The sequence below is a fragment of the Lycorma delicatula genome, chromosome 2 (genome assembly GCF_047948215.1).
Source record: "Lycorma delicatula isolate Av1 chromosome 2, ASM4794821v1, whole genome shotgun sequence".
NCBI lineage: Eukaryota > Metazoa > Arthropoda > Insecta > Hemiptera > Fulgoridae > Lycorma > Lycorma delicatula.
Genome location: NC_134456.1, coordinates 197,683,762 through 197,703,428, shown reverse-complemented (window position 1 = coordinate 197,703,428; position 19,667 = coordinate 197,683,762). Strand labels below are relative to the sequence as shown.

The 19,667-nt window shown below is 34.3% G+C and overlaps 1 protein-coding gene across 1 annotated transcript in view; it reads left to right on the top strand.

Annotated features, from left to right (window-relative positions):
• The first annotated feature begins 13,314 nt into the window (after nt 1-13,314).
• Nucleotides 13,315-19,667, top strand: part of ncm (pre-mRNA-splicing factor nucampholin) — a 59,232-nt gene continuing 52,879 nt past the window's right edge. Inside the window, exons 1-2 of the mRNA XM_075356950.1 lie at nt 13,315-14,571; nt 17,291-17,513. Coding sequence (XP_075213065.1) covers nt 13,820-14,571; nt 17,291-17,513 — 975 coding nt within the window. The 5' untranslated portion in view covers nt 13,315-13,819. The remainder of the gene's footprint in view (nt 14,572-17,290; nt 17,514-19,667) is intronic.

Here is a 19,667-nt window from a genome sequence, read left to right as displayed (position 1 = left end):
TAATTGTACTATTTGAGGCATATGTCGCTGGTTCAATAATAAACAAGGTTTTAATAAATACCTTGTTACTGTGATTAATTATATTTTTATTATGTATAGTTTATAATAGAAATGTATCTATTATAATAGTACATTTTATTTGTCAAGATATTTATAGTATTAGTAACTTTTTCGTATGCACATAGTGTTATATTTAGATTCACAGTTTTAAGTTACATTTTTTAACAGAATTGAAATCACTTTAAGATCTGATTTGCCTAACATCTTTAATTACAATGTAATACTTAACAGTAGTATTTATAAAGAAAAAATATATATTATAACAGGTATTGAACTCAGATTAACATATTTGTATGGCTTACCTAAGTAAGAAGAAAAGTTACATAGTTTATTATAAATAAGGAAGACATTAGACTGAACATAATTGCCTATCAAAGTTCCAGAGGATTTTTCCTTTAAAAAATTTTAATGAAATAATATATTCTTTATTTGCAATCTCGACAAGTTTAACAATATTATTATTTATATGTATTATACAAAGTAAAATAATTTAAGACTTATAATATAAGATAGTTGAAAAGTTACAGCTAATAACATGAAATAATGATTATTTTAAATATGCATTATATGATATCAATTTTTTTCTTTCTGACAATAAATGCATAAATATTTTAATAATTTTTGTTCTAGTAAATAGGGTAACTGAATCTATATCTGCCTAATGTACACAGGGATAATGTGGTGGATGTACTTGTATGTATGCATGTAGTGTGTGTTTGTACTTGTATGTAGTTAGTTAATAGCCATCTGTAAATCTAGCTTGTAACAATAAATGACGAATTATGACATGAAATCATAATAATGTATTAAATCAAACAATATCTTAAAACAGTTGGTAAAAAACAATTTATGTTTAGTTCTCTTTACTTCTATAAAATATTTCAAGCAGAATGAAAGTTAGCACCGTTATCAGAAAGTATTTTAGTATGTACCTCTATGTGAAATGAATCTTTTGAAGACAGAAGTAAATGATTGTGAAGTCAAATCAGAAACTAGCTCTAAATTAATAACTTTAGTGGCTAAAGATATGAAAGATGCTATGTAAGCCTTACTCAATGTTTTAGATCTCTGCCTGTCATGACAAATTATAATTATAAGTTAAACACTTATGAATGATTGACGAAATGATTCTTTTTGAATTTATTATCCAGTATCTCTGTCGCAACAAATTATGTGTTAATTGTTAACACCAGAGTTAACAATTAAGTCTTAAGTGTTCAGTTTTATAATTAATTTCATAATCTACACACTCTTGTAAAAAATCTGTAGGATGTTTAATGCGATGTAGAAGAGAACGTTGAAGTTGGCCTATTACACGGATTAGACTTAAATCATCCAAAAATTAAGGTCTCATTATTGAAATACATGGATAGTGATTGACATATAAAAAAGTAAAGAGTATGATCTAATTACTAAGTAGTTAAAGTACTAAAATTACATAAGTTCATACAGTTTTGATTTAATATTGTGAATCTGAAACAGAAACTAAATGTTCATAATAAAGCATGTAAAGATGAAAACCCTTGTGTGTAATCACTTACAATTAGATATACATGAAGTTAACATAGTTTTATGCTTTTCTAATAAGCGTTCAGGATTTAAATTATCATCATTGAACGTAACATTACAATATTAGCCAATGGGAAGATGTAATAGCCAAGGAAGACCATGCCACCACAGTGACATATAAAGTAACTTGCTTGGTGAGCAACCTATAGACAATACATCTGCTGGATTATCAGAGGGGATTTGATGTAATGCCAATTGATAATTGAAGTGTTTTGTTGATTTTCAGAAATTACCACCTATAAATACTTCCTAATTTGAAGAATGTCCATGAATCCAACAAAGTCCTATGATGGAATCCAAGTATAAGTGTACCTTGTCAAAGTGTATCTTTAATGCAGTAGATACCAAGTCTGGGTAATATGGTTTGTTTTAAGGGAGCTAATTTTGATGTAAATTAGATGTAATTACATGGTTGGATAAGTGCGTATATAAAGGCAACAACCATAGCTCTTAATGAAGGCATCAGAAAATCCATGTAATTGAATAGAATGAATTTTATTATTATTAAACTTAATGGATCTACTTATCTTAAATGACGATTAAATGTAATTGATTATACAGTGAAAGTCATTGTGTTAATGGTTACGGTAATATTTCGTCCCAGTCAATTTTGGTTGTCATAATTATTGCATAAACTTGATGGAAAGAATATTCCTTTTAGTATAAATTTTAGAATGTTAGAATGAACGATTTGGAAATTTAGTGTATCTGACTTGGTAGAGTACGTATGTTGTGTTCTTGATTAGATGGTATGGATGACTGATGACACAGTCTGAAAAAGTACCAGGGTGGTGGAAGACAAAACCTCCTTGAGCACATAAGAGATATGCAGGATATCAAAGGTACTGGAGGAAGGTGATGAAGCCAACTTGCGCCAGGTCATCTGACAGCCATGGAAGAAAGGGCTGTATCAATGTATCACTCTCCAGAGTGGCCCTCCCCCAGCAACACCAGGGATGATGGTGTTTCTAGCCCAGAAAGAATGATGGGAAAAGTCTGTATTTACAAACGTAATCCAACAAGCTACATCGGGAATAGAAAGACGACTGGCTGGCGGCTTGAAGGCCCCTGAGGGCACAATGTATAGGCATTGATAGAGGTTCTATCTGGAGGACGAAAATGTTGATCGTAGTGCTGTTTTTGTGGCATTGCTGGATGAGGACCCTGATTTGATGGTGGGCCAGATAAATTAAGTCCTAGAAAGGCTGCAATCGACCAACGTAGAAAGTCAGTTTGGGCACTAACTTGGCAGAAGACATTCTTTCGGAGAAAAAGGGATGGGTGGACGGACAGCCTGGAAATCAGGGTCCGCGACAAGGACAACAGATGTGAAGACGTTGTACGGCTGCGGGGACCCCACAGTCAATGAGCGTCCGTTTGGCTGAAGACTGGTGGCTTGCCTGATCAAGGATTTAGATGTAGATGTCATAGCAGTGGACGTAGAAGCGGTGGTAATGCAGACCTTGGATGATGGTGTCAATGCGACCTTCTTTTGGTGAAACAACGGGCGACTGTTCTTTTACCGCCGGGGGGTGCCACGAGACTGCTGGAGCTGGGTCGAATATGGTTTGGGTGGTACTCTTGCCGGGTGTTGGGTCGAGCCAAAAATGAAAGATGTTTTAGATGTTGGGAAATTGGCCACGTTGCCAACCGATGTAAAGACTCAGATCGAAGAGGCCTCTGCTTCGGCTGTGGCGGGGACGGCCACCAAGCTGATGATGCACTCGGAAGGCGTTATGTCTAACTTGTAAGACCACTGGACCGGAGGCCGGGGCTGCCCAAACATCCAATATGAATGAAGTGTCTGCAACTCAACTGCGGAAGGAGAAGGACCACCCACGATTATTAGTTTAACCCAACAAGAAGGTGATGAATCAGGCTGATGGTTGGTGGATGTCAAAGGTGATGTTGCAGTGAGGAATTTCTCAAATCGCTTTGCGGTGACTTCGGTATCATAGAATAGTGGCCTGATTAAAATAGTTTTAACAAGCTGCTTTAATTGGTGAGCTACGTCTCTCCTAACTGTGATGTAGAGACATTTAATGTGTACCTTAAGGAGTTGGAACAAGCACTACGAACGACAGATAGGCATATTATAATGGCAGGAGATTTCAACGCCGAATGCTTTGAGCTATACGGAGTACGATCAATGAGTAGAGGGTACCGACTGGCCACGCTGCTGGGTTCGTGTGGATTGGTGACACTGAATACTCCAGGCGTCCACACCTTTTCTGGATGCGGCTCAGGCTCAGTTTTAGATGTGATCGCGGTGACTGACACCTTACTGCGTGGTGGTTTTACATGGGAAGTCCTAGATCACGAGTTCTTGAGCGACCATTCGGCGATCCTCTTTGCGATATGTCTGGAGGGTCGTTGGATGATACCACTAAATAAAATATAGAACCCGACAGAGGCACAAACAACCGCTTTCCTGGACGCAGTGGCAGACAGGATGAGGGAGACGGAGGATGGACTCCCGAGAGATCTGTTCGAGGTCATGGCTGAAGAGTGAAACTTTCCCCACCGACCTAGACAGAGGAAAGTTTATTGGTGGACGGCTGAGATTGGGGGGGCCTGTGTAGGGTGGTCAGGTCTACCAGAAGGAAGCTACAAAAGACTAGACGGAACAGGCGGAGATGGCCGAAGCAGAATATAGAAATGTCAAAAAAATGCTCTGCGGCAAAATAAAACAATCCAAACGCGATGCATGGAGAAGGTGTATACAAGAACTGCATGATGACCCTTAAGGGCTGGCGTACCACATACTGATGAAAAAGATTTGGTGCCCCACTCCCCCTCTTATCGAGACACAGGCGGAGGGAGCTATTAGGGCATTATTTGGAGAAGAGGAAGATGAAATATCGACGGCCGGTTTTTGCGCAATGTAAACTTACGGAAGGTGAGCTACGCCAATCCCTTGCACGTATTAAACGTAAGAAGAGCTCGGAGCCGCACAGGGTACCTGGGACACTGGTGCAGAAACTGGGGAAAACCCACAATCTTATTGGAAGCCTTTAATTCAGTAATAGAAAATGGCAGGGTACCAGTGCGATGGAAGAAAGGAACATTGTTACTTATATCCAAGCCAAAATCGATAGTGGATACCCTCCGTGAGATGACAAGGTGGATAGCTGACAGACGGCCGGCACATGGAGGACTAGGAAAATCTCCCTACTAGTTCTACTGGACATAATGAATGTGTTCGGCAGTATTCCATGGCAAGTGATAGGGGAAGAGCTATGGCAGAGAGGCAATGACAGACTCAGAGCTATACTACTCAACGTTTTATGGGATAGAGAATTAGTAGTCTACACAGAAGGTGATGTGGGTTGTTATATGCGGAATGTCGTGCCCCAGAATCTGTAAGCTGGCTACTATGGGATGTTTTTGACGAGGTTCTCCGCTTCGCCTTCCCAGCGGATGTCACGTTATTAGCCTAAGCAGATGACTTGGCAATGATGGTTGCAGACAGCATGGAGGACGATGTAGAGGATTCGGCCAACTCGGAAATTCGACGGGTGAACGACTGGTTCCGGAGAAGGGGACTGGTTCTGGCTACACGTAACACATTCGTAGTAACAATTGCTGAGCGATGGAGACCACGCCGAATTAACATCATGGTGGATGGCATGAGGGTGATGGAGACACCACACGCTAAGTACTTAGGTGTGTGGTGTGAGCGGTCCGGGAAGTTCAACATACACTTAACAGAGGTCTGCATTACAGCTGATCGGGTCACGGTCGCTTTGAGTAGGCTAATGAAGACGTCTCACGGCCCTCGGGCGTCCAAAAGAAGGCTGTTTATGCGATGCTGGCCTGGTCCCCAGCCCTAAACGTCCAACGAAATGTTAGGAAGTTAGCGGCACTACAGAGGAGGGCACCCTTAAGGGTGACGTCCAGCTATCAAACCATTTCAAAGGAAGCGGTCGGGCTAATAGCGGGCATACTATTTATCTACAGGCGGTATACTACAAATGATTACATGAAGGAATGGAGGGAGGAGCAGCAAGAAGGCTCTTATGTAAAGAATAGCAAGAGGTCTGGTCAGCCTCTCTACAAAGGGCACGTGGACACACCTTGATTACCTGCCTAGATGTGGGTTTGCAGAGAAGAGAAGACATAGTACATAGACATAGTACATAGTTTGTGAGGTAACATACTACATTAGCCAATTTGGGAAGTAACTCCACAGATTTAAAAAGAATGTTCTCAAATTGTATATATTGCGGTAGTAAGGACTCCCCTGAAAACACACATTCACTGCAGTGGATGGATGCATGGCATGATGCGCAAATACATCTCCAGACCCCAGAGGACATGATCTTTTGCATGGTGTGGGAATAGAGGAACTGGCAGAAGGTAGAGAGCTTTGTACCCAGGTCCTTACACTTAAAGAACAAAAATACTAGACACCAACAGATAGGGACAACTAATACATGAAGACAGATTTTTATCGGACAGTATGAAAGAAACTATGCCCGGGGCTGGGCTCCCCTTCTGAGGAATAGACGAGAGGGTGCAACAGCAGTGGAAGAAAAAAAAGGAAGGTCTGGCATGAGGCAGAGGTACCAGGAACACCAGCACCTGGTTCCCTCTGCTAAGGGTTCGGGTCATGAAGATAATAGAAGGTTTCAGGCAAGACGGGCTGACCTGCCATGTCAGGCGCACTACCGGTAGGTGGGGAGGCTTGTTAGAAAGGCAACTCCCTGGAACATATATTTAGTTACTTAAGTGCGGATCCATCCCAGAGGGGTAGGAGAAAAGATGGTATGGATGAATTATGATTGGACGTAGAAATACTGCAATTGTTAGAATAGTATGAGTAAAATGAAAAACCATTTAGGTTATCTCATCCGGTAATGAGATCATCTATGTAGAAATCATTTTTAATAGCCTGAAAAGCTTGTGAAAAATTATTTTCAGTTGATATTTGAATGAGACATCTTATGGCTAAATATGATGCACAAGAGGTTCCATAAGTTACGGTTTGTAGTGCGTAATGTTTTATCTCTTGTTTTGGAGAATTATGCCAGCAAATCCATTGTAAATTAGAATTACCGGATTAATTAGTACTGTCAATACATATTTTTTTATGTCTGAGGTAATAATTATGAATTCATAATCTTATTAACTCTTGTTGGACTTGTGGTCCAACAAGTATCATTAACAAATATCGTTAAGAGATAAACAGTTAGTGGTTTTAGATGAACCATCGAAAACCACACAAAGTTTGGTTGTTAGACTAGTAGATTTAAATACTGGATGATAGGGTAAATAACACACATTTGATTTGCCTATTAAAAAATCGGAGTTAAGTAATGACATATGACCCAAGTCCAAATATTCTTGTATGAAACTGGAATAATCACGTTTAAGATTGTGATCATTGTTTAGCCTTCTTTCCAACAATAAAAATAGTTTCTTTGCATTTATAAAAGAATCGCCTAGCTTATATTGTTGGGTTTACCTGATAATGCCACTACAAATCTACTTTGATTGTTTTGAGTAGAAGAGTTGATAATGTTTTTCATAAATGGAATATACGAGGTCTGTTCAATAAATATGTAGACTAATGTCATAAAACAAAATTTACTTTATTTAGAAGTTACTTGTCTGGGTCCCCTTCAAAGTACTCTCCTCCCCAACGCACACACTTATCCCAACGGTGTTTCCACTTTTGGAAACAGTCCTGGTACACTTCTTTTGTGATTTTCTTCAGTTCCTTCGTTGCATTTGCCTCAATCTCAGGAATCTTCTTCCATTCAAAGGTCTTTTGAGTTTGGGGAACAAGAAGAAGTCACAAGGAGCAAGGTCAGGACCTGCGTGCTCCTGTGGCGCGACACAGGAGCAAGGAGTAGGGTGGGTGGGGAAGAACAGTGATTGAGTGTTTGGCCAAAAACTCATGAGTTCTGAGGGCTGAATGGACTGGAACGTTGTTGTGATGAAAAAACCAGTCACCACTCTTCCACATTTCTGGCCTTTTCTGCCGGATAGCATCCCACAGATGTTTGAGAACATCAGTGTAGTAAGTCTGGTTCACTGTGGAGTCTTGGGGTAGGTACATGTGGTGGACTATGCCCTGAGTATCAAAAAAACTGTCAATATCACCTTCACATTGGAACGAACTTGGTGAGCTTTTTTTGGTCTGGGAGATGTTTCACCCACCCTCTGGGACAATTAAACCTCTGTTTTAATGTCATAATTGTACACCGAAGATACATCACCTGTTATGATTCTCATAACAGTTCTAAGAACTTTTCGTTATCTTCTGAACGTTCAAACAATTATTGACAAGCCTGGACACGATGGGCTTTTTGATCGTCCGTCATCAGGCATGGAACAAATTTTGCAGCAACGCGGTGCATCTTCAATTTTTTGGTCAAAATCTCGTAACATGATCCAACTGATATCCCACACTTTTCAGCAAGCTCTCTGATGGTCAGATGTCGATTTGCCTGAACCAGCGTGTTGATTTTGTCTACATGTGAATTGTCAGTTGACATGGAAGTACAACCAGGATGCTCATCGTCTTCAATTGACTGACAACCATCTTTAAAACGTTCATGCCACTTAAAACATGTTGCACGCTTCATAGCAATGTCGCCATAAGCCGTCTTGAGCATATCAAAAGTTTCACTCGCAGATTTTCTGAGTTTAATATAAAATTTCACAACAACTCTTTGCTCGTTGAAGTCACTCCTTCTAAAAACCGCCAAACAAAAAAAACACACTTCACAAACAACTGCATAGCTAAGCAACCAATAATGATAATTGCAATTAAAAACTGCATTGTTATCAGCTGATATGTATGAATATGGTGATGCCAAATGGATTTAACTGGACCCGAGCAATTCAAACAGCCTATGTATTTCTTGAACAAACCTCATATAAATATTAATTTTTTCAATTTTCCATAAGTTCTCAAGTGTAGTTGAAAGATTTGTAGAATTCTTTTGAAAAATAAGATGTAATGGTATTATTGCTCTTAATAGTTAATAGGAAAACAACCACTGAGAGTATATCTCTATTTAGTTTCTTGGAGAAACCAAAATTTCAAATAAATCTTGTTAGCTAAAATAAAATTCAAGTAAAATTGTGCTCCAATAAGGATGTCAATTTTATTTCTTATATTAAATTCACATGTTCATTATATTAAAATTTGTTTGTATATTAATTTGTTTGTTATATTAAAATTCACAATTAGCAAATCAATGAAGAAAGAAGCATTTGGAAAATATAGTTAAAAGAAAAGACAGACTTATAGGCCACATATTAAGACATCCTGTAATAGTTGCTTTAATTTTGGAGGGACAGGTAGATGGAAAAAATTGTTGAGGCAGGCAACATTTGGAATATGTAACAAATTGTTAGGGATGTAGGATGTAGGGGTATACTGAAATGAAACAACTAGCACTAGATAGGAAATCTTGGAGAGCTGGATCAAACCAGTCAGACTGAAGACAGTCATTTGACATTTCACATGTCGGTAGGCTATATGTTATTTCTGTTAAAAAAGCACATTGCAATTTGAATGTAAAATTAAAGGAATGCAGTGTCAATTCAACACTATATTCAGAATGAGAAAATATTATTTATTCCTAAGATAGAAATATCTTAGAAATGAATGATATAATGATAATATTAATGATATGAAAACATTACGACTGCCAGTCTTGTAAAATTCTGGCTGGCATGTATGAGTATTACTATCTACATCATTGGTAATACATAATACAGTAGATAAAATTATGTTTTTATTTGACTGCAATTTAAATGACTTACGATTATTATTTTCAGACTTATTGTCTTTAGAATTAATATTTATATGAATAAGAGTTATGTTTTTGGAAACTAATCTCACATACATGTTTAGAAAAACATTTGTCAACTGAATGACTAAACAGTTGTTTAACTAAACAATTGAAGCAATTGCTTCAATGTTCCAGAGATTCCTTCTGTTCAACAGAAAAACTTAAAAATTTCTTACAGCAATGTAAATGATTAGAATTACAAATTAGACATTGCTTATAATTAAATTTTGAATAACAGCTAAAATTATTTGCCTTATACTGCTTATTAGCATTTATATTAAAATGTTTAGGATTTAGTTCCGTTGTATCGTTGTCCCTTGGAAATATATCTTGAGCTGTCTTGCTGGTTTAACTTATTTGCATTAATATTTTCAAGCATCTGTATTCTAAATTCAATGAAATCTATGAAAGTGGGAAATCTGAGTTGAAAGTTTCTTCCTCCATAATATGGAAGTATCTTAATCTAACTTTGATGTTAACAACTGGAACAATAAATTCATATGTATTGATTGGGTTATTCATTGCTTTAAGAGCATTGACATAAGATACTTTGATGATAAATTTGGATAATTATCCAAAGATATTCTCCCTTAATGGAATTTAGTTTTAAAATACAATCTGCATTATGAGATGCAATTAAATATTTGTCAAAACACCTTTTCAATAGATCTAGTGCAATTTTAAAATTTTCATTCGTAATTGGTAAATTTTTAATGATAGCAGCTGCTTCATCCTTCAAGGAGGTATGTAAATAATGAAGTTTTTGTAGATTATCTTCAATTTCAAGTTGCGTTTGAATGGCATCGTATTTGCCTTGCAACCCTGCAAGGCAATTTAATTCGTAAAAGATAAATAACAATAACAAGTTGAGAAACATTTTTCTATAAAAGTACAAATTCTTGTTATAGAGGATTCAATTGATCCTCTCTTGTCTAATTTTTCTCTGTTGATAATGAAGAAATAAGATGTAGGCTGTATTACATTGGATAATAGGCAACCGTAGAACTCCTTTATTGAGTCCTAAATTGATATGTTGAAAGATTTATAAGCCATAATCTGGTTGATCTTTAACTGAAGAATGCCACAATAAATTAAGTCTTCACATATCCATGGCATGGAGGACAAAAAACAAAAATGTTTGATTATGTGCCTAATTGCACTTTCCAGTATTCAAAGCATATTCCGCTTGGTTCAATAATATTTTCAATAAATAACTACCTTGTTACTGTGATTAACTATATTTTTATTATGTATAGTTTATAATATATTTAGATACATTTTATTTAAGATATTTAAAGTATTAGTAACTTTTTCATATTGTTTAGGTTAATTATTATTATGCACATAGTGTTATATTTAGATTCACAGTTTTAAGTTAGATTTTTTAACAGAATTGAAATCACTTCAAATACATTTACTTTTAACATCTTTTTAATAATTCAATTTGTTTTACATCTTTAAACATGATGTAATACATAACAATAGTATTTATAAAGAAAGAATATATATTATAACAGCTGTTGAACTCAACTTCTTCTTTTTTCCTATTTAGACTCCAGGAATCACCATCATGTATTACTTCAGAGGATGAATGAGGTTGATATGTATGAGTGCAAGTGAAGTGTAGTCTTGCACAATCTCAGGTCGACCATTTCTGAGATGTGTGGTTAATTGAAACCCAACCACCAAAGAAACCCACCAGGTTGGTCTAGTGGTTAACGCATCTTCCCAAATCAGCTGATTTGAAAGTCAAGAGTTCCAGTGTTCAAGTCCTAGTAAAGCCAGTTATTTTTACACGGATTTGAATACTAGATCATGGATACCGGTGTTCTTTAGTGGTTGGGTTTCAATTAATCACACATCTCAGGAATGATTGAACTGAGAATGTACAAGACTACACTTCATTTACACTCATATATATCATCCTCTGAAGAATTATCTAAATGGTAGTTACCGGAGGCTAAACAGGAAAAATAAAAAGAAGAAGAACCACCAAAGAACACCAGTATCCATGATCTAGTATTCAAATCTGTTTAAAAGTGACTGCCTTTACTAGGATTTTAAGTAGAACTTAACTTAGATTAACATATTTGTAAGGCTTATGTAAGTAAGAAGAGAAGCCTCTCCTGCTCCATGGAGAAGGAGAGGCTCTCCTATAGCGAGTTCTTATTTATTAAAACCAATAATGCCAATGCATGAAAAATCTCAAACTGGTGTAAAATGGGTTAGAAAAAGATTAAATGATCTAAATAAATTACAAAACCTTTTCTAATCAGATGCAACCTCAATAAAAATGACATCTCTCTACAAGCTATATTGTTAAGATTAAGGCTATATAAAAACTTAAGACAGCAATTCAGAAAATGTAAGAAATTTTAACAATTGGCCAAAGGCGAGTGACATCAATAATACCACTCTGAGCAAAGACTACATAAAAAAGGTCATAATACTTCTACAAGTTGAGATTTATCTAACATCACATTTATCTATCACCATGAATTTTAAAACATCTATAATTAAACCATAGTCACTTGCTGCTGGGTCTTTATATATAAAGGTAGATATATATATTTTTTATGTAGATGTAATATATAAATATATATTTGTTTTGTTAGGGATTGGGTTTTCGGAGCTGTGTACCGGTCCTCGCAGTTTGGGTTTGAATATATTACTTCATGAGTTACTTCTAGGGAGACTAGCAAGATATTTGTGTCTTGCTGCCAGGGCGATTGGATTGAAGGACGGACTGAAGGAGTCTGTACTTGGAAGACCTTTTAATCTAGCAGGAATGTGCCTGGTGGGACCCTAGTTTTTGGAGGGTGCAATCCATTTCCTTTGCGAAAGGAGTCACATGTGCTATTGGAAAACTGAGCCAGTCACCAATACGTAATTATATATAAATATCGGCCTCAATTTTATTAATAAACGTATCGATAATACCTAACTTAATTCTTTAACTTTTTACATTTAATTCATATATGGAAAGGGGTAGAGCATCATATGCAACACTAGGTTACCTAGATTCATTAGCAATACATTTTATCTATTACACTAGACAAGCCACTGTTAAAAACATTTCACCCAAAAAGTTCTTACAGCCCATGAGCTATTTAGTAAGCTCAGAGAAAAAGAACTACCATTAGTTTTTTCTCATTCGTTAAAGGGTGATTATAAACTAAAATCATTTTGAGCCAAATTTTTGCTTCAATACCTTTTATTTATTAAAAATTGAAACAATAACTACAGAATTTATAGTCCAGGAAACCTATACTAAACCTCCTCGTACACAATCTGAGGGCACAGTCAAGATAAAAAAAAATCCTACGAGTAGTAGGATTTTTCCTACAGGAACAGGACTTTTCCTGTTTAGCCTCCGGTAATCACCGTCAGGTATTACTTTAGAGGATGAATGAGGATAAGTATGAGTGTAGTCTTGTACATTCTCAAGTTGCCCGTTTCTGATATGTGTGGTTAATTGGAACCCAATCCCAAAGAACAACGGTATCCACGATCTAGAATTCAAATCCGTATAAAAGTAACCGTCTTTTGTAGGACGAACGCTGTAACTCTCGACTTCCGAATCAGCTGATTTGGGAAGACGCGTTCACCACTAGCATATTTATCAAGCACACTTGGTACAAATACATCAAGGTCGCTTTTTTTCATATTAAGTATACATTTTAATATTTGGTTAAATACAGCAGACTTATCACCGTTATTTTATTACTTAGTTTTATTTCTGTAAAATAGTTACCCACAACTTTAGCAGGGTTCCCACTTAACTAGACTTAATTTTCCTAAATGGGTACCGTTGTAAACATAAAAATGAAATATTTTCTCGTATGTCGTTACACAAATACATTTTTACTAATTGTATTTTTTTTTCTCTGTATGTGTGATAATTATTCTAAATACCGTGGGTAAGTTTTAATACTTGTTTTAGACAATAACTTGTACCTCTACTACTAGATAGAGCTATTGGTGTTACTAAGATATACAGAGCTATCATAGGTGTTATTAAGATAATTGTAACGCTAATCGGCAGAGTTCTGACGTTTTGTGATTACCAATGGAATTAAAAATTGTCCGTTTCGTTTAAAGTTGAGGTTAACCGTAATAATTTGATGAACATGGTTGTGTAGATGTGGTCTATTACGTGTTCGCATAATAGTAATGGGATTTTGTGATTTCTTTGCATTAAAGTGTTAGTGATTGATAGGTTATGTCGTAGCGTGTACATTTATTTACATTTTTGTTTTGTTGACGGATAGGTGTTTTGTGAACATAACACTTACTCTTTTCTTTGTGTATTCGTGTAATTTATAAATATTAGTGCAATTTCTAAAGGTAAACTCCAGGAGTGAGCTGACGTAGTAGAAATGAGCAAGAAAAGAAAACATGATAAAAATTTGCTCTCTGACAGAATCGCTGAAAAAGATGGAAAAGGTGAAACAGATCATCTTTCAAAAAATGGTAAGTCAAAAAAAAGAAAATATGAGAAGATTGATAAAGAATTTATTGGAACAAAAATTTCAGAAAGACGAAAAATGCGTGATAGTAGTAATTCATTCAGAAAAAAGCACCGTGATAGGTGTAATGAATTAACAGGTGATGACCATCAATCAGATAGAGCTGAAAATAAAACTGACTCAAGATCTGATTCCAAAAGGACTAGCCATAAAGTTAGGTACCATGATAAGCATCCAGATGCAGACAATAGGATAGAAAGAGTGGGGAAAAGGTATTATGAACCAAATATTGAGCAGCGAAAAGAAAGTTATAAAAGATATGATGATGAAAACACTAATACGGATAAAATTGGGAGAGTAGGAAAGAGGTATTATGAAACAGGGTCAAATGTAATGACTAAAACAGGATATGAAGTGCTTGTAAGTGGAAATAGTAGCATTGATGAAAAGTTACAAAGAGTTGGAAAAAGGTATTATGATTTTCAACAACCTAATAAATCTAATAAAATGGAAAGAAATAAAAAAGAATCAGCAGCTCATTCTGATGTCATTACACCGGCAGAAAAGAAGACTGTTGATCTTCTTACTTCAAGAACTGGAGGTGCATATATTCCACCAGCAAAATTAAGAATGATGCAGGCTAATATAACTGATAAAACTAGGTATGTTATTTTTTATTTTTAACAGTATTTCTAAGTTATAGTTTATAAATATTTTAATATTAGAATAAAGTAACTTGATTATAATTATTTTTTGTATTTAATTGTGTTTAGTTGAGTAATTTTGAGCAATTACTTGATCAACATAAATTTTTTCATACTTTAATATACTATAGAAGATATGCTTAATATCAGGAAATCACAAGATCTAAATGTCAGAAATCATGTTTGAACAGCAGGTGACCTTGCAAGATCAAAGTCTGTACTGTGTTATAAGTACTCTAGTCAGTTAGCTATCAGTTATCGAGAGTTATTCAGATGTTAATCTGTTTTGTGGAGAGAGATTAAGGTTAGACTTTTTTGGAGAGAGGTTAGGGATAAAATATCAAGATATGGTAATATTTAACACCATTGTAGGACACTTGGTTGAATTTATGCTTAAATGGAAATATAGTCACTACAGAGATTTTAAACCATATGTCTCTTGTAATATGACTCGTCCAACTCTGATGACTAAGTTAGTCACCCAAAACTCCCCACAAAACTCTAAATCTTAACTCTAACCTCTCTCCATAGAATTTTATGTTCTTTCCACAGTGTAATAATAACAAACAAAACTGATTGCTAATTGATTAGGGTATTGTGCTCCAGACTTTTATTGACCTTGAATACTAGACCCATGAATATTAGATCGTGGATACCGGTGTTCTTTGGTGGTTGGGTTTCAATTAACCACTCATTCCAGGAATGGTCGACCTGAGACTGTACAAAGCTACACTTCCTTTACATTCATATATATATATATATATATATATATATATATATATATATCCTAATCCATCCTCTGAAGCAATACCTTATGGTGGTTCCGGAGGCTAAACAGAAAAAGAAAGACTTTGACCTTACATGATCATTTGCTGTCTAAACCTGCTTTCTGATATTAGATATTGTATTTTCCTGATTTTAAGCAAATTTATTATATATATATATATATATATATAGTATGAGAAGAATTTAAGTTTCTCAAGTTATTGTTCAGAATTAATTGTTGTTGTTTGAGTTGAGTTTAAACAGCATCCAATGTGGCATAAATAGTGTAAGATAAATTAAGTTATAACTATATTTTTTTAAGGTATGTGCTTTTGCACATAGAATATTTGTGTTATGTTAATGAATTTTATGTTTATATTATTGTTGATTCAAATATTGAAAACTGTTAAATTTGTGATTTATTATAGAATTGAAAAACTAAGTTCAACTTTATAGGGTGTTTTGTCCACAAAGTTAAACAAAAATCAAATTTTATTATAGATAATTAATTATTTAAAGCTATTTTTTGTTGGAAAATTAAATTGACATTTTTATTAGTACCATTTTCTAAAATTCTTATTTTTCTACCTGTAGTTTCAATTAGTTGAGGAATACAAGTTTTAGATTGTAGCTGAAAGTTGTTATTATAAGATTATACAATGGTTTGGTGAGAAGATTGCAATATGAACCTCAACAACCTCTCCACTGATCGTATGATTAATACTAAATTAAGTATATTCCATAAGTGACTGGTTTATCGGCTTGTATGTATATAGGATAATCTGTAGATTAAATTGAACTGACTGCCATTTTTAATGGCACAGCGTTGGTTTCAATCTTCAATCATAGCACACCGTATATATGTTATTTAATGATTGTTTCTCATGCAAAAGTGATAAGAAACTGATTCTTTTGAAACATATGTTAGCCTACTTTCCTTGGTAGTTGCAGAACAATCTAAGATATAACAGAGGTGAAGTATGTTATTCTAGTTGTACTAAAAATCATTTATCACATCTTTGGTTTTTGAAATTAGGAGGTTGCGAAATGTAGAGAAAAGGACGTAAATTTTGTTCTTCAAGGTATGTGTTAATCAATATTAATTTTTATGGACAATGTTTAGTGAATTTATTTATAAAAGTTACTGAAAATTATAAAGTAATTGGTTTGAAGTAAATTTTTAATACTTAATAGAAAAATTTGGTTTTTAATTTTTTTAATAAAATTATTACATTATTACACATGCGCGTGTGTATGTATTAGAATCTATTTGGGTAATAACTTGCACTTGGTTTGACCAGAAAGTTTCAATTTGGCATTGTTGTTATTAAAGTTTGGAGTTTGGATCTGAAAGAGGTGTGGACATAGAAGAGATCAGTGGTCACAGTACAGCTGAAGTTGGCTTAATAAAAATTTTACCTGTATGAATTCTGAATTCTTTTAAAACAGAATTAAGTTCTTTTTTCTTGAAAAGTTTCCCTAACCAAAAAAAAAGACAAAATTCTTTTAGATAAAATTTTCAAGTTCCTACAGTTTGGTGTTTTTCACTCAAACCTGGTACCCATTATGTATAAAGTATTTTTGCAATCTAATTTTGGCGTTTGGATTTCAAAAGGGGAAGTAGTTTAGATGTGTTTTTATTATATGCTTTTGAGTATTTTTATCTTTTGAGGTTACATATCCGCACTCTGATTTTTGGTTAAATAAACATTGCTATCGACACTTTTTTTGTCAGATGAAATTAAAAATGTAACATTTTGTCATTAATAATATTACAGTAAATAAATTCTTGCTGAACTTCCTAAGTTAAATTGAAAAACGTTTATTGTATTTTTAGAAAGAAACTTTTGTATCTTACTTATAGTGGATTGTATTCTTTTTCATGTAATTACTGTCAGTTGTAATGTTTCAGTGCAGCGTATCAACGTATAGCTTGGGAAGCATTAAAGAAGTCGATTCATGGTCAAATAAATAAGGTTACTACAGAAAATATTGGAATAATAGTAAGAGAGCTGCTTAGAGAAAATATTGTTAGAGGTCGTGGTTTGCTGTGTCGGTCTATTGTACAAGCTCAAGCTGCTTCTCCTACTTTCACAAATGTGTATGCAGCTCTTGTTGCTGTCATTAATTCAAAGGTGAGTTCAAAGGTATTAATTTAAAGGTAAATAAGTAATTCAAAGGTTAATTTTATGAATACATGAGTTCTCACACAAGTTTAATAAACTCAGTTATGAAAAAGTGAGTTAACAGATCAATGAGTAGTTTGTATTTCCTATTTTTAAAGGGGAATTTAAAAAAAAAATATTTAACTGGGTCTTTCTACTTGTACAATTTGCTTTACATCATCTGTAACTGTTTTTTATGGTTGTGATTGATGTAAAAGGACTGATAGTCCCTTACTTGGAGTGGCTATAGTCACTGTTGCTTTTTATAAGAATAATGATATTGATTATACTGCCTGCTCTTTATTTAAGAGTGGGAAGTGTTTGCTTATAGGGCTAATATCATCTACAGTTTGGAGGAATTAATTTGGTTGGTATGCAATAATGTATTTGATCAATAGTATATGAAGCACTAGTATAGCCATGGTACATGAAGGAAATCGAAACTAGCCATATTATTTGAAGTGTGCCTCACTTTCCCTGATAAGTTTAGTATGGGATGTTTATTATTCTTGGGACTTTCTGTGCCATTACGTGAGTAATTTATGTCTCGTACAGGTCATCCAGAATCATTATGTTAAGGCATTGAAGTAAGATCTGTGGTAACTGACAGTCCTGAATACTTACTCACCACCATCATGATGATGTAACATTTATGATCATATTCATCTGTCAGTGAGGTGTTTGTGAAGAATGATTGTCTTTATTGTAATTTCTTGCTCTTATAAGAAAGCAAGGTGCTTGTCTTGTATGAATTTGTTACATTGAATGGTTTGTTAGGCTTTTGTGATTGTAATTAAAAATTTGTAAACAGTATTTCTCATTACATTTCAAAAAATTTGAAGTTAATTTCACCCAGTTAAAAACATTGTCTCAGTCAGTATTGAGCTCCTCATGAAAAAAAAAAGCTGTGTCGAGATGAGCTTTTTATCTGTCATTTGCGAATAGGGCTCACTAGGCTCACTCATGGATATTTGATGATGTAAACGGATACACCCTTTATGCTCGCTGTTACTGCCAACTAACGGTGCACCACATCCTTATGGATTGTATCAGTTATGCAACATTACATCAGAAATTGAAACTAGGGGCTAACATGCGAGATATTCTAGGGGATAATGAAACAAAGCTAATCTTATGTTTTGCTATTCCTTAGGGCCATCCGTTTATATTCAAATATTTGTATTACTGTGTTTCACCTATTTATGCCTATATATGCCAATTTAATGGTATTATATTATATTTAGCATACGCTACAGGTTTTTTTTCATTTTAAGATGGATTTGAATTGTTTTTAAAGATGTTTTTGTTTTTAATTTTTTTAATTGTGAATTTTTAACACTTAGTTAAAAAAAAAATTCATTGTATCCGGATGATGATTAATATTTAAGTGTTTTTCCCCCTGAAAAACCTCCCCCCAAAAAAATAAATAAAAAAATTTGAATATTTAAAATTATTTTAGTTTTGTGCATTTATTATAGTTATTTAATTTTATTAAGATTAGCTATTGCAACAGTTCAGCCTATCAATTAATTGTTATAGAAAGTGTGCTTATAAAAAGAAATGATATTTAAGTGTTCTATGCCTTGTGTAGATCAGTTTACTGTCTGAAAGTAAGATTATTTTAAACCAGTTTAAAACTTTTATAAAGTTCAGCTTTATGAAAAAATGAATTCATACATTTCAAAGGGAAAACTTTAAACAGAGGGAAGCATGAGTAGTAGATTGTTGGCATTTTATGGAAGACAACATGGTTAAAAATGATTTAGTCATTAGTTTTGGTTACATGATTTGACTTTAAGAAGAGAAATTAAAGAAAAAAATTGTATAATCAGTATATTTAAGGGCCAGTAATTGCATTTATCCTTATGTCTGTTGATAGAGAGGGAAGTGAAAAAAATCACTCCATCACAAAAAGGAATTGTGACAGCTTAAAAAAAGTAATGAAAATGACTTGCAGGTAAACACTGAACACTTTATAAAAGAACTATTTTTATTCATTTGAGAATATATTGTCATAAGGGAGAACTGCCAGACTACTTTTTGAACTAATAATAAATTCAGAAAAAGCACCTTTTATATTTTTCATATTGTCAATTTGTATTGATAACAGATTAGAAATGACCA